The sequence below is a fragment of the Endocarpon pusillum genome (genome assembly GCF_000464535.1).
Source record: "Endocarpon pusillum Z07020 unplaced genomic scaffold scaffold1776, whole genome shotgun sequence".
NCBI classification, from domain to species: Eukaryota; Fungi; Ascomycota; class Eurotiomycetes; order Verrucariales; family Verrucariaceae; genus Endocarpon; species Endocarpon pusillum.
In genome coordinates this window covers 20,419-34,282 of record NW_006916073.1, presented here as the reverse complement: position 1 = coordinate 34,282, position 13,864 = coordinate 20,419, and the positions used below count along the sequence as shown (strand labels likewise).

The 13,864-nt window shown below is 47.6% G+C and overlaps 4 protein-coding genes across 4 annotated transcripts; 2 read left to right on the top strand and 2 right to left on the bottom strand.

The window, feature by feature from the left end:
* Positions 1 to 143: 143 nt before the first annotated feature.
* EPUS_08548 (uncharacterized protein) lies at positions 144 to 1,845 on the top strand (the record flags this gene model as incomplete). Its single annotated transcript, XM_007802758.1, has 2 exons — positions 144 to 386; positions 451 to 1,845. 2 exons carry the CDS (start codon positions 144 to 146, stop codon positions 1,843 to 1,845), a joined length of 1,638 nt encoding a protein of 545 aa, XP_007800949.1.
* A 1,822-nt stretch (positions 1,846 to 3,667) lies between these two features.
* EPUS_08547 (uncharacterized protein) lies at positions 3,668 to 6,991 on the bottom strand (the record flags this gene model as incomplete). The annotated part of the gene is made up of 7 exons (XM_007802757.1): positions 3,668 to 5,094; positions 5,142 to 5,338; positions 5,392 to 5,516; positions 5,566 to 6,168; positions 6,217 to 6,670; positions 6,757 to 6,924; positions 6,978 to 6,991. The coding sequence occupies 7 exons, from the start codon at positions 6,989 to 6,991 to the stop codon at positions 3,668 to 3,670; spliced, it is 2,988 nt and encodes a 995-aa protein (XP_007800948.1).
* Positions 6,992 to 10,919: 3,928 nt separating this feature from the next.
* Positions 10,920 to 12,669, bottom strand: EPUS_08546 (uncharacterized protein; the record flags this gene model as incomplete). The annotated part of the gene is made up of 6 exons (XM_007802756.1): positions 10,920 to 11,302; positions 11,660 to 11,703; positions 11,765 to 11,810; positions 11,860 to 11,897; positions 11,980 to 12,325; positions 12,447 to 12,669. The coding sequence occupies 6 exons, from the start codon at positions 12,667 to 12,669 to the stop codon at positions 10,920 to 10,922; spliced, it is 1,080 nt and encodes a 359-aa protein (XP_007800947.1).
* A 501-nt stretch (positions 12,670 to 13,170) lies between these two features.
* On the top strand, positions 13,171 to 13,611 carry EPUS_08545 (uncharacterized protein; the record flags this gene model as incomplete). The annotated part of the gene is made up of 1 exon (XM_007802755.1): positions 13,171 to 13,611. The coding sequence occupies one exon, from the start codon at positions 13,171 to 13,173 to the stop codon at positions 13,609 to 13,611; it is 441 nt and encodes a 146-aa protein (XP_007800946.1).
* Between the last annotated feature and the right edge of the window lie 253 nt (positions 13,612 to 13,864).

Below are 13,864 nucleotides of genomic sequence, written 5' to 3'. Positions count from 1 at the left end.
GCTTTGAAATCACTCCTACTTTGAGATCCCTCCGGCTTTGCAGTCACTCGTGGGCGCTACTTAATCATGTCTTTGCCCTCGATGCAATCCATCCCCTCACTGTTCGCTCGCCTGAAGCAAGTCACCACTCACCATTGTCCACCATGGTTCGAAGTTCGCTCTCTCGCGTCGCCTCACCGACCGACTCCATCTCCATACCTCAGGTTCAGTCCCGGGCCTTTGAAGCAGATGCCAGCCGAAATCAGGATGAGAATGGTACCAATGGTGTCGATGAGGATGAAAAAGCACGGATAGAACGCTTGGGTCGAGAGAGGCCGCCAAAGTTCAAATCCTTGACGGCTGAAATCTGCTTCTGTTACTCTCTCCTCGCTTCTATGATCACGGTGGTAGGCTCATTTGGTCCCTTCCCGACATGGTTCGTCGTACAACTTTAACACGTACTTCTTACAGGAGTACTTCGTCAGCGGCTTCAGTGTCCTTCTACCAACCATAGTCGAGAGGCTCGATATACCTCAGGCATCCCAAGTCTGGCCATCAAGTGCTTTCTCGCTCGTCACAGCAGCCTTCCTCCTGCCGTTCGGTCGACTTGGTGATATGTACGGGGGCTATCCGATGTATCTTGGTGGTCTGGCTTGGTTCTGTGTCTGGTCTCTGATCGCCGGCTTTTCCCACAATCAGCTCATGTTCGACTTCTGCCGAGCCCTGCAGGGTTTGGGCTGTGCCGCTTTTCTACCGGCTGGAGTTATGCTCATGGGGGCGATATACAGGCCTGGTCCGAGGAAGAATCTGGTCTTCAGTCTATACGGAGCCGCAGCACCACTGGGCTTCTTCATTGGTGTCTTTTTCGCTGGCCTGACTGGGCAGTACCTGAGGTTTGGATGGTACTTCTGGATTGGTGCTATACTAGTCTTGTCGACCATTCTAGCTGCCTTTTGGACTGTGCCCAATGACGCGGAAGAGAGAAAAGCATTGGGCTTAAAGATGGATTGGATGGGATCTATCCTGATTGTGTCCGGCCTAGTGCTCGTGGTTTACGCCATCACTGACAGCTCGCACGCGCCACAAGGATGGAGGACACCCTACATCTACATCACTCTAATTGTTGGCTCGCTCCTACTTATGGGTGCCGTCTACGTCGAAGGGTGGGTGGCTACGGCTCCGTTACTGCCCCCCACTCTCTTCGATATTCCCTACATCAAACCGCTATTCCTGTCCCTGTTCCTCTCGTACGGCGTGTTCGGGGTATTCCTTCTCTACGGAACTTTCTACATGCAGGACATAATGGGAGGCTCGCCCCTGCAACTTGTGGCTTGGTTCGCACCAATGGGTCTAGGAGGTTGCATCATCGCTATTACTGGTGGCTACGTTCTTCATCTGCTTTCTGGCACGGTGTTGCTCATAATAAGTGCCTTTGGCTGGATCATCACGTCTTTACTTTTTGCCTTGGCTCCCACAGGAGCCAATTACTGGGCCTACGTTTTCCCCGCTATGATTGGCGCCACTGTCGGAATTGACATCAGTTACAACGTGGCCAACGTGTTCATCACCACAAGTCTTCTAACAAGCCAGCAAGGACTCGCTGGAGCATTGCTCAACAGTTTGCTCTTCCTTGGAATCGCTTTTGTACTCTCCTTCGCAGACGTAACGCATTTTGAAACAGCCCATTTGGGCCTGAAGGAGAGTTATCAGGCTGTGTTCTGGTATCAGCTCGCTGTTCAGTTGGCAGCGCTCGCCATAATGATTGCCTTCGTGCGGATACGCAAGGCTGAGAGCGACTTGACAGCGGATGAGAAGTTGGCACGTGGGAAAGAGATGGCGGAGGATCTAGAATCTCCCAAGGGATAAAGGTTGATGATTGACTGGCGTCCTAACTACATGCATGTGCGAAACGCCACATAAGTTAGTTGGATGGCGCGCAGTTGGCAGCGCACCGCCTGGTTGGCCTAAGACTAAGCCTAGTGCGGTTGGGGCGAGACCCTTAGGGCGGCGTCTCGGTTGTGGGTCCGAATCCTTCTACTGTTGAGGTTGCTGTTAAAGAGGAGGGTACTAAGAATGTTCTATTTCCAATACAGTTACAAAATTTCTTAGATTTTTAAGAGCATTTTCTCGAAGATAATATAATTGTTTGGTAATCATTATCCCCTGTGTTACTGAACTGAACTGGTGAACCTGCCTAGTTGATTTTAACGTTCCTGTAGGTTTAACTAGATTAAATTTGCTGCAGCTTTAACAGCAAGAACTTCAAATCTAACATACTGAATAACACTCCGCTCTGCAGAGCCCTAATTATTAGACTTGAAATCATCTATCTAATGTGAAAGGACCGCCAAGCTCGTCCAATTGGCTATTGCGACAATTAGCTTGAAAATGCGGCCTACGGAAATTATCTTTTCAATTAGTCAAAGTGCACGATTGCATGCCTTCTTGGGATTAATTAGCAAATAAGCAGTGCGTTAGTGGGCCAAGGCTGCAGAACTCTTGCCAAGCCATACCCCATCAAAATCAGAATGGACACGCAGGATGCGAAGAAAGAGGGCATGGAATTGGCACGTAGAATGCGCAGAATTTGCCAGAATTTGCATATAGATTGCACTGAAAAAACGTATAGAAAGTGTGTATAAAATAATCCTTTATTCTTCTATTAAATACAAGAAGATATAAAAAAAAGTAGAAAAAATAAAGAGGGGTCCCTAGAGGTCTCCCCTTGGCTATGAAATCTACAAAAACTTTTAAAATCTAATCTTATATATATGTGTTCAATTTGAAAACGTTACCACTAGTAAGGATTTAATGTGTTATCCCTTCTAGAGGTCTTAAAACTAGGCTATTAGACCTTTGTGTAGAAATTAACCAAAATTTAAAGGGACGATAATTGTGAGCAAGACATGATTATTGTTGGAAATAGACAGGGCAGAAGCAGTATGTTGCCATGGCGTGGCCAGAGAGATTATAGATTCTATCTAGAATAGGGGCAGATACTTATATATCTGCGCTAGCATTGATGTCATGTGATATATCACATGACCTTGACGTGCCCTGCGCATGCCTGCGTACGGCCTACGCATGCTCCGTGCATAGCCCTCGAATGGGTCCCGAATGCACTTCTCAACAATTATCAATAATAGTAAGTGTCATGCACCTGCTGTACACCTGCCGCACGCCAAATATGGGTCTTATAGCCGTCTGCAGGCCATAGATAGAATCTACATACTTCCATCACACAAAACAGTGCCTTTTCTGCGCCTTTTCTGCGTCTTTTCTTCGCCTCTTTCTGTTAGGCTGTGGCCGTCTAACAGTAAGAGTCCAAAAGCGGTATGAGTGAAGCCAGACTAAGTCCCCTGAGCAGCACCAGGACAGAGGATGAGCAAGAGGGTAAGCAGCGGGAGCAGTGGCGGTGCGGCCTGAGCAGAGGTTGAGCCGAAGTTGAGCCATGTGACAAATTTCTGGGTCAGGCAGCAGAAACGATGAACCCAACTGGGTACCAACGCGTGGTCAAGATTCGGTGCAGGATACCACAGTATTCACCAGTGAAGAAAGCCCAGCACTGTAATTACAAGATACAGGTAAGCCTCGAGCAGTCGAATCATTAATTCGAAAAAGCATAGCAATGCACTGTGGCGGTTGTATGTTGTGCGTAAGAATTTGATTTCTAGATCAGCTCGATATGTCAGACTCCCTCCCTATCCAAAATCACACCAATCGCCTCAATCCGTCTAACTTCCTCTTCGTCTCTATCCGTTAACGTAGCCCCCTCATACAGCACTGCAGTCATTCGTGTCAACCAGTATCCTTCAAAGAACTCCACCAGTCCCACCTCAAGCTCGGTATACTTTTCTTCGAATTCTGCCACCAGTTCCTCAAGCAGTTGGAGACGGAAACGATCTTCTTCGCGCAGCTCTTCTCTCTCTTCTTCCTCCCTCAAGCAGATCCACAAGCCGTCGTATCTACAACATGTATGTCTAATACTCAGTGCGTCGAACGTGAAAACTCGTATCGCTTCACCGGGCAGCCAGCATGGAGCATCATCGATTAGAGAAGTTTGACGCATGATCTGGCCAATCCACGACAAGTGCTTGATACTCCCATCCATATCCAGACGCCAAACAAATTCTTTGAACATCATGGTGGCTGGGTGACAGCCTCTGCTGGAGCAGCCGCACAAACAAATGTCTGGTTCGAAGATGGAACAGAGCAGGTTAGCAAGATCGTGCACTTTTGAATCAAGCTTAGAGCAGCGACTGTCCAAATCGTAACTGATAAATTGATGTGCGATTTTAGCACCAAGGTAATGCGCGGCGGTAGCATCAAGGTTCATGTTGCTTCTCCGTAACACATTGGGCGTGGCATGTAAATCTGCTCCGTGGGACAACAGCCAAAATTCCAAGCATAAGTCCGTGGAATGATGGCTCATGAGTGGAGTGAGTCCATGCCCATCATATGCGTCGATGTCATGAAAACCTCTTTTGTACATTTCCTCAGCCAATCCCGGAGATAAAAAATACATGTGATACACAGATATTCGCGCTGATGGGACAGCCAATGATTCGGGAACGTTGACTGCATTGGCTTGCAATGCGGCATATATATCATATGATTTCTCATCGAGGATCGTGTTGCTGCAAAGATTGAACTTTGCAGTCTCTTCGAATGGTAGATTATCCAAAGCCAATGCTTTCAAGCGCTCTCGTCTGTCAGTCAACGATTGGATCAGTCGGCTACCTGCATCCTGAGATCCCGATAGAAGTGCGAAATCAAAGCTACAGGAATATCTGTTCTGTCCTCCAATTGAGCAGAGGGGAAAGAAGCTACATTCAGCTTCAAGCAACAGTTCAAGGCTTTCTAGGCAGGAGAACTCACTTGCGTAAACGAACGCAGGATACCGGGGGCCAATATTGTCCGTGCAATCAATGATATCTTGAGCCCCAGCATCCAGGAGCAACTTTATACCCAAAGGCCAGCCACACGAAATGTGAAGCGGCGTTTGGCCGACAGCATTTCGTTCAGTCAAGGCAGAAGGGACTTTTGCGAGAATGCGCCTGACATCTTTCTCAGAGCGTCGGATGAGAGCCATACTAAGTGGACCACATCGACAGGCTGGTCAAACTCAGTAACATGAAAATCAAGGTCGAAGCATTGCTTACTCTCTGCAAAATCATAGAGCCTCAAAAAGGATGAAATCATATATGATCCTTTATGATAAAGCCAGGACTGCCCAACAGAAGTCAAGATTTCTGCTCCGTGGTCAACCAGCTCCGAAGTAATACTCATCGATGCTGATGTGCTATCACTGCCGAGATTCGTCCAGGATAGAACGTGGATCCATGTGTCTAGGATGGATCTATAAAGGGGGTCAGCAGAGGTAAACTAGCTATATAGACGACTATCCCTTACCGGCCAGTCATATCACATGTATCTGCAGGAACACCACTAGCAAAAAGGCTCAGAAGTAGCTGATGGAGAGAGTGCAGTGTCCTGAGATCTAATTCAAGACCCCGAATCATGAACATTAAAGCAACCTAAGTCAATCAGTGTCTATAAACAAAAAGCCATATACGTGGGTTTTACATGAAGGAGAGATTGCCCTAATTCATTTACATCTGTGGGGGACGCCTGTCGTTCAGCAAAGAGTCTCAATAACCTTGGCATAATTGAATCCAGGATCTCACTGATTGTGGCGGAGCGTACGTAATTCTTCCAAGAGAAAAGGGCAAATGCGGGAGAGCTGGATGGTACAATCGCCTTAAAGGAGAGGTGAGGGGTGATGGAAAAGCTGCTAGCTCCTGTTTTCATCGATACCGTGGCTAGAATGGCTGTGGACAGCAGGTAGCCAACGGAATGAAACCTTGCTCCAAGTTTCCGGATTTGCTGGGGAGAAGTGTAGAATGGGCATTGAGGGAGGTGTGTCTCATATCTCTCGTTGCTGTAGAAAAGAGAGATTGCCCTAGAAAGACACTGATAGTGCTTGAAAGCATAATTTGCAGGACAAATGCAGAGGGACAATCCCAAGTCCCGAGTTCCCGTTTGAACAGGCGAAGACCGGCGCTTGTACTTCTTTCTGTACGCGATGGAACTGTTCGCAGATTGCTGCCAATCAAAATCATCTGAGATTCCTGGTGGGGCATAAAAACTTGGAAGTAAGGGCAGCCGCTGGCCCCTCATTTCTTTCTCCTTCACTACCGTGAGCAATGAACAGGAATAGTCTGTTTAGGGACATACCAGGCTCCCTATACGTGCTAGCTGTTGAGACTGGGACTGGTGTAGATTGCTGAGGAACTCTTGCATGAGTCTCATCCTTTGATCTTGCGTCTCCCTTGAAGCATTGAGGTTTTCTTCAACACGTTCGATGTCTCCAGACATCACCGTCAAAATCTGGGCTATATCTAAGTTGCTAGAGGCGGCTTTTGCAACACTGAGTTCTATTCTGGGCAAAGCGGACTGGATCTGCGGGATTGCGGTAGAGATTTCATCTCGAATCTTGGGAACACTTTGTTCGATCATGGAGCTGAGACATATTGTGCGATCATTATTCCTTGACAGCATAGACTTAACTGACTTGAGGTCTGAGTTCAGTGTCGAAACGCTGTCTATGACTGAGGACACATTGTGAGCCGTATTCTCTGATTTTGTTGCGAGGAGCGAGAGCGTTTCAAGCTGAGCACCACTGACATCCCTAGATTTGCAGAGTTAGTCACATATTTGCGCGAGACGTGCCATGGATATGGGTAGACAAAAGAGAAGGAATTAAGTGTGACGGACAACCCCGCTGCTTGTAATGCCGTAGATAAAATTTCGTTGATTTTCAATACACTGTCCTCGAGACGACGTAAGCTACCCTGCTTGAACGGGTATGCAAGCTTCCGCGCCTGCAGTCGAAGCTTCTGGTCGAAGCTATCAGAGTGTGACTGATGTTTCAACACTTCCAGCCTATCGGATAATCGTTTCATCTCATCTTTGCACAAGTGGAGGCACCTCTCAACCGCGTGTCCAGCATTGTGATGGTCTGACGATAATTTTGGCAGCGCAACGCTGATGACGTTCAGCGCATTTTGAAGACAATCGATCTGACGGGATGTTGATTCGAGGTCTTCTTTTCTGCATTCCAAGGCTTGAAGATACTCAGTCAATCCATGACAGAGAGCCAAGCCTAAGGAAACAACCCCTACGGCCGTTCCAGCGACGGATATAGGATCAGCCATGAGACCATATATTTGAGTAGATGGGGTGCTTCTGCAGCCTACTCAGATGACCAGGTCACCATAAATGGGAACGGAGAGAACACTGTATGAGGCTGAGTTGCCCAGCATCTGGTAAGTTAGCCTGGGATGCGCCTCGCGAAACTAGGCGGACTCGCCCAAGCGTAACCCAAACCTTGCGCGAGTTGAGGTGGTGGATAAATCGAAACAAAACACACAAATTACCTACCCGTAACTTCTTCATTTCTTTATTACAGCCCTAATGTGGTCCATTGAATAGAATATATTCCTACGGTTTCGTCTGTCCAAACAACAACCCCGTTTTTGATGTGACAAAATTCTTGACAGCCCGTGCTCATCTAGAACCACCCTAACTAAAGCAAGACCTAGCAAGCGCGGTGCTAGCTAAGGATTGTTAGCTAGACGCTAGTAGTACTTTGGCTAAAAGATCACGTAGTTTGAACTGCAGGAGCGCTCATTGGTTGGATTTTCTACGCGAAACCCTGCGTTTCGCCTGCTTTTGATTGGTCAATTTCTACTGCAATTTCGCTTCTAATTTCGCTGTGCCGTGTGGCGAATTTGTACTTATTTCTCCGCCCTACGCAGCTTTTGAGAGAGAACAGAGCCATTTCTTTATCCTGCTCGACACGTAGTAAGTGTTGCAAGTATATTTGCAAATATTCAAGATACTTACATTGTGAGCCTATATCAAACGGAGGCATCAAAAAGTCAGGGAGAAAGGCTCTGGGCAGTCTGGTGAAGTTCAACGATCTTCCGGATTGTCTACTTCATGGTTTGGTCTGGGTCGATTGGCAGAACAACATTGAACGAATGGAAGCTTTTGGTATCGAGGCATTCCGAGCTATCCAACATCTGAAGATCCAAAATGGAGCATGACACAGGATGTCTCAGCATCCATGACATGAGATTTGCAAGTTAAACTATCTAGATGATGCTTGTCCTGGTTTAGTGTGGATATGGATGTCTGTCTACATCGGAAGCAGTGCGAGAGTAGTATATTATATTGATAGACTGGATACCGCAGTAATCATTGTAGGAGGCAATAGTTATCCCACCTGGCGGCACTGATGCCATTAACGTATGTTGCCCAAATAAGCTCAAACAAGATTAGTGATAAGAGTTGTCACCACATTTTTTCTTCCAATATGGGACCAGACTGGTTAGATCTTGCTAGGCTTCATAGCACCCACCGTGGACTTATACCTGTTAGAGGATGTAGCAAATAGCGTACGGAGATACCAATTGAATTGATTGAGTTACTCCTATCAAGAGGAGCATTTGCTCACACTAATAGCTATAGGAGCGCATTACTGCAACAGCTCAGAAACAGCATTTAGCGTTCAATTCGTATAGCAATGCTCACTGCCATAAATAACAGGGCGTAAAAGTTACAAGAGCGTTTCGTGCGTTTCGCATGCGGGGACCCCTGTATCATCCTGCTAATACGTAACAGATACGTATCGTATGCGCAGGGATTCTGACAATACCATCTCAAAGTAGTAGACGGCAAAACTCACGTGGTAAAAGTTATTGCAGATCAAATCAACAAGATCGACAGCGTTGGTAGCATCAGATAGCACCCTTGTCTGCCGGCGGATGGGATAAAACCTATGGCATTGTCATCTCAAACAAAATTCTCCAACCTCGCTGGCCGCTACACCTTGAACGCATCTCTCCCGGACGACTACGCTCCAGCTCCAAGACGTCAGGACACGGATATGTAGCCTCGTCGCAATCAGAATCCCACAATTATATACCAGAAGTCGACTAATTTATCTGACAGCACAGCCTAAAACTTCAAAGACGATCCCTGAAGACCTCATCCTAGCGCACAAGCTCAAGCAGGTCATAAGGGGTCATGCGGAGCTTGACCGTGCCCTCCATGTCTCGAGAATCGGCTGGGCTGCGTATGAAGTCATGTTTGAAATCCTGGAATGTCGAAAATTCTGACCGCGATACGAATCTTGCCGTTCCTCCGTTCTAGCACATATCAATACACCGGTGAGACGTGGTAGTTCCTCCGCAGACATTGTCAACGCGATATCAAATCCGGGCAGCTGGACCACTCTATCATTCTTGCTGCAATGGCCAAAAGTCAGTGCCGCGACAAAAGGCCACGAAATGCGATGCGGGAACATTGAGGCTGCGCCTGCAAGACGGGGAGACATTGAGGACTGAGGCTTGACGATCATTTTCGAAGTCGGAAAGGAGCGATCACTGATGGATTCCAGCAGCTGAATGCGGACATTTAATCTTGAAAGGTCGAACGAGTCAACCTGTGATTATATCCCAGCCATAGTCTAATTTACCATACAAACCTTCTGTAAATGGGTATCGAGGAAGAAAGTTCATCAGCTCCTCTAGTTTGAAGGGAGACATGGCTGTATGATGCTCGAGCGGAGATTGCAACTGGACGGGCTCCCCTACTGCAACCAGTCTACCTGTTTCGAAGCCGAACACCTCCAGTGTACAGTCATCATGGTCGATAGGTTTTCGTGTTGGACTAGATGAAGATCTGGCAAGTCTCTTGGATTTTGTGCCCGCTTCTGTCCTTGAACTTTCTTTTCTGGGTTGCTTTGGTGCTTTGATCTTCAGGGCATGCTTCAGGAGATGCGCGTACTGGAAAATGTCATTTGAATGTATATCACAAAAGGTCAACACCCTACAGAAGAGCTCTTCGAGTGGTGTTGAATAATCGACTGGAATTGTTCTCTCAGCTGTGCAATCGGACGCCAGACCGAGCATGGCATATATCTTATCGTGAGGGTCCGAACACAATGATGCACGACTTTGGACCACTAGATCAAGAAGCGAGGCCTTCTTCATTTTCCGGCTGCGCTGATTGAGAAGGCCTAGGCCTCTAGTGTTCAATAGGTTCGTGAGACGACTCATGTTTTCCCACCGGATTATCCCTAGCGCCTGACAGAAATCTCCTATCACTAGCTCATTGATGTGCTTGGAACCACATACGATCTCAAACTTCTTTGCCAGTAAAAACTCCTGTATGGTCCATGTCCTGTGCCAATACTCCTGTGAGAAGAGATTTACTAGTGCTTCTTCAGCGTCCTCGGAGACGGATCCAGCTAAGTTCTTATATATCGCTAAGCGACGATCCGGAATATTGATAACGTCTATGGCATGGTTGCTATTGAGGTCTGCTGGTCCGAGCCAAACAAGCACACTCTGCGCGCCTCTGTAAACCTCTGATATCAAAGTTACCTGACTGTTGCGCTCTGCTATGTTCTGTTGATCAATACATAGCGCATCGATCCATAGGTAGGACGACAACTCATCATGCTTGTAATGCAAGAAGAAAGACCAAAGGTTCTTATGGACCAAGCAAGACCAGCCATTGAGGATGATCTCGTGGCCCGAATCAATCTCGCCCCATACGTAAGACAGTGCATGATAGCTGTGAATGGTTTCAAGCTCTAGGTCATCGAGAGATGCGGTAATAAGTGTACCATTGATTTCGTTTGGCGAGGGGCTAGACTGAAGCCGCAGCAGCCGAATATGTCGGCTGCTGGGTAGTGCAAGATATCTTGCCATTGTGAAATTTTAACATTTGCCTTGGGTCAGTCTTAACAAGTATAAGGGGGCTGAACACCATTGGAGTGCGAGGACGTAACAAAAAGTGGTGCTCGCAACTACGCAGATCATCAATCCGGGACGGCAATTTCTCTTTGAACAGCAACGAATCATTGTTCAGCTGCTAGAGTCGAAGCGCTCATAGCGCTTGTGAATGCCTGCTTCCGAACCACTCATCGGGCTGATCGCTGACTCCCCAAAACGAACTTCAGACCCAGTGTTTTCTGGGCTGTATACGGCCATGCCTATGGCATCCGCTGCATTTTCCATTTTTATGGATGTAGGCCCCTGAATCTGCCTGTACGGATCGGCGCTGGGGACCATCTCGTCCTGCTGATCAACAACCATGCCACTACCAACCGTTGTGGGGGTGCAGCGTCCATGAACATCTCTCGAGACAGCTTTCCCTAATGAAACACTGTCTCGGGCCCTTCGCCCTTTGCAGTCGAAAGAACCCTCATAACCATTCAGAAATTTTCGCACAAGTTCCTCGATAGCAGCTACTACACTGCCGGGAATTAGTAGGTTGTATGAGAAAATCAAGGTGTGTCGAGGCTTTACAGTGCACGAAATTTCGTGGTCGAGGGATGCAGGAAGGATAAGTGGAGATCAGCTCATCTGAACAGAGGTTTAGTACGAGCGGCTGAGGTTTTGCAATGTCAAAAACCTTACATGGAATATAAGAGATTCCTGTTATCTTAGTCTTCCTGCGGGGAAGACATTGGGAAATTTTTGAAATACTCCTTGACATACTCTTTGCTTAGGCTGAACCTGGCACCTTGCTAATTATGTAAATCATCTAGTGTCAATTCAGTATGGGTTAGAGCCTTAATGAAGGGGAAATGTTTAAAACCCACATTCGTTGTGTCCCCAGAAGGCGCTGGCATCATAGATGTAGGGCCTATGATGGTCAGCCTCACTTGATTTATTCTGCTGGCAAGGATAGAGCAAGCGAGTCGAACTCATCAGTCTCGACAAGGAATGACACATTGCCGTCCCAAAGATCCCCTGGAGTAGCCGTCAGTACGTCTTAAGTGTTCAACCGGTGTATCCTTACCATGGACGAGTGCGGGCTTCAGTGAGTTTTCACCGTTTCTAGTGGCCTTAGAAGCCGCGGGATGACTTTCTCAAACAACGGCGGCAGCAGCCGCCTGTAATATTCGCAGGATCCACGTACCTCCTCTTCTGCCTTAAATGCACCATCCATCTGTTGGATAAAGAAAGCTTCCCAAGAATCATTCCAGGTGTTGTCCTGAGGGAAGATGCCATTGCAAGTTGCATTTCGAATCCATACATCCCATTCGGTGACATTGTGATGCTTTTTCTATGAAGTTCTGCCAGCTTCTTGCAGACCAAGGAGGGGTCGGGGATTTCGTCGGCCAGGTTGACAAATTTGCAGAGAAAGAAGTGTCCATCTGGATTGGCCTCGAGAGTACTCCAGCTTAATGGTTCAGGGACCATGTCAGGTGCAACTGTGTATAGCATGCGTTGATTTGTATTCGCGTTCTGCCATGAGTTTCCCCCTTTCACCGTGCATAAGCTGCAGAGGTCATGATTTAGCCTGAGGCATAGAGACAAGGATATATCGCTTGTTAGACCAACCTTGAAAAAATATGATTTATCCTCGCCTGTAGACAAGCGCACATTGATCCGCGCCGTCCTCGACCAGAAGCTTGCTGCTCCAGAGGGCTCCATCGATAAAATTTCTGATCCGGGAGGGAGGTCTGTCCACTACCATCAGCATGATATGCTTTTCTGGTGCAAATGACGAGGACGAGAGTTCACGCGTTGTCCAGCTACGGTCTTTCTCAACATTGTCGAGCCTGTCTAAAGGCTTCTCTCTGATTTGCCATGCAGCTTGTGCCATGGCCGCCAAAGACCAAGTAGAACGGTGAATCACCCCGAGTTTCGACGACAGAAGCAATGCAGGAACTCAAAAGGCTACATGGAATAACGAATAGCTGAACGTCTTGAGGGTTGCGCAGCGCAGTACGGTGTAGTTGCGCGGTTCACCCACGTATAGCTCGATCTAGATAGAGCGGCCTTAAGGACTTCGACAAGAATAAGGCCTAATTGGCAGATTTTCCCAGTGCTTGAGCGAAGAATCGAGTCACCGATACGACAAATCATCAGCAGTGTTGATGGTGAATATCTCCTGTTATCTGACCCATTCACGGACCATGTGTGGACATTAAACGGAGACGATACACTCACGCACCAGTGTGAGCATCCGGAGCCGACTAGAACCCCGTCACAAAAGTGGACCACACACCCTTGACACAAGAGACGACTCTATGAGATTGAATCACACGGCATTCACGCTGCGAGATGGTCACGGGACAGTAACTCGCCACCTACCACTGAGAGCATGGTGACACAACCGATAGAACGAGTCAGTTTTGATACTCGAGACAGCGGTGTCTACTTCGTCAAGTTTGGCGAGAATATGTTGGCAGCTTACGACAGCGATCCGTTCACTCGGCCCATCGTTTGGGAGGTTTCTGCTTCACCTAATTCTGTTGCCGTGACTCGAGCTACACTGGAGCGATTCAACCGTGTTGCTCCTGAAACCCAGAATCTGATCGGCATATACAAATCTCAGCTCGTGTTTCTTAACAATGACGGCTGGATCTGTTCAATGTCGATCGAAGATCAAGTCTCAGACAAACCGTACACACGCCACTTCCCAGTGCCACACTGCTGGCGGAGCTCGAGCCACCGCATAAGAGCTCTGGTGACTCCTAGAGGCGACGTTGTCATTGTGAAGAGCGACGGGCTTGCAATTGTCCAAAGGAGTTTGAATTTATGAATCTTGTAATGATGTCTGTGGCGTTTGACAATAGGGTGCGCCAAAATCAGGCAGCACTTTCAGGGATTGTGAAACCCAGAGTATTAATGCCCATTTCAAAAGAGTTGGGAAAGCTTGGCGTATACCTCGGAGCTGCAGCTTTGGTTGTTCATACTGAATTCCTGTTAGGGATGCCAGGAGGTGCAGATACATAAGCTGGTTGTGAGCCTTGACGAGGAGGATTCCTCGTTGATCCAGCTTATTACCGCCTGTG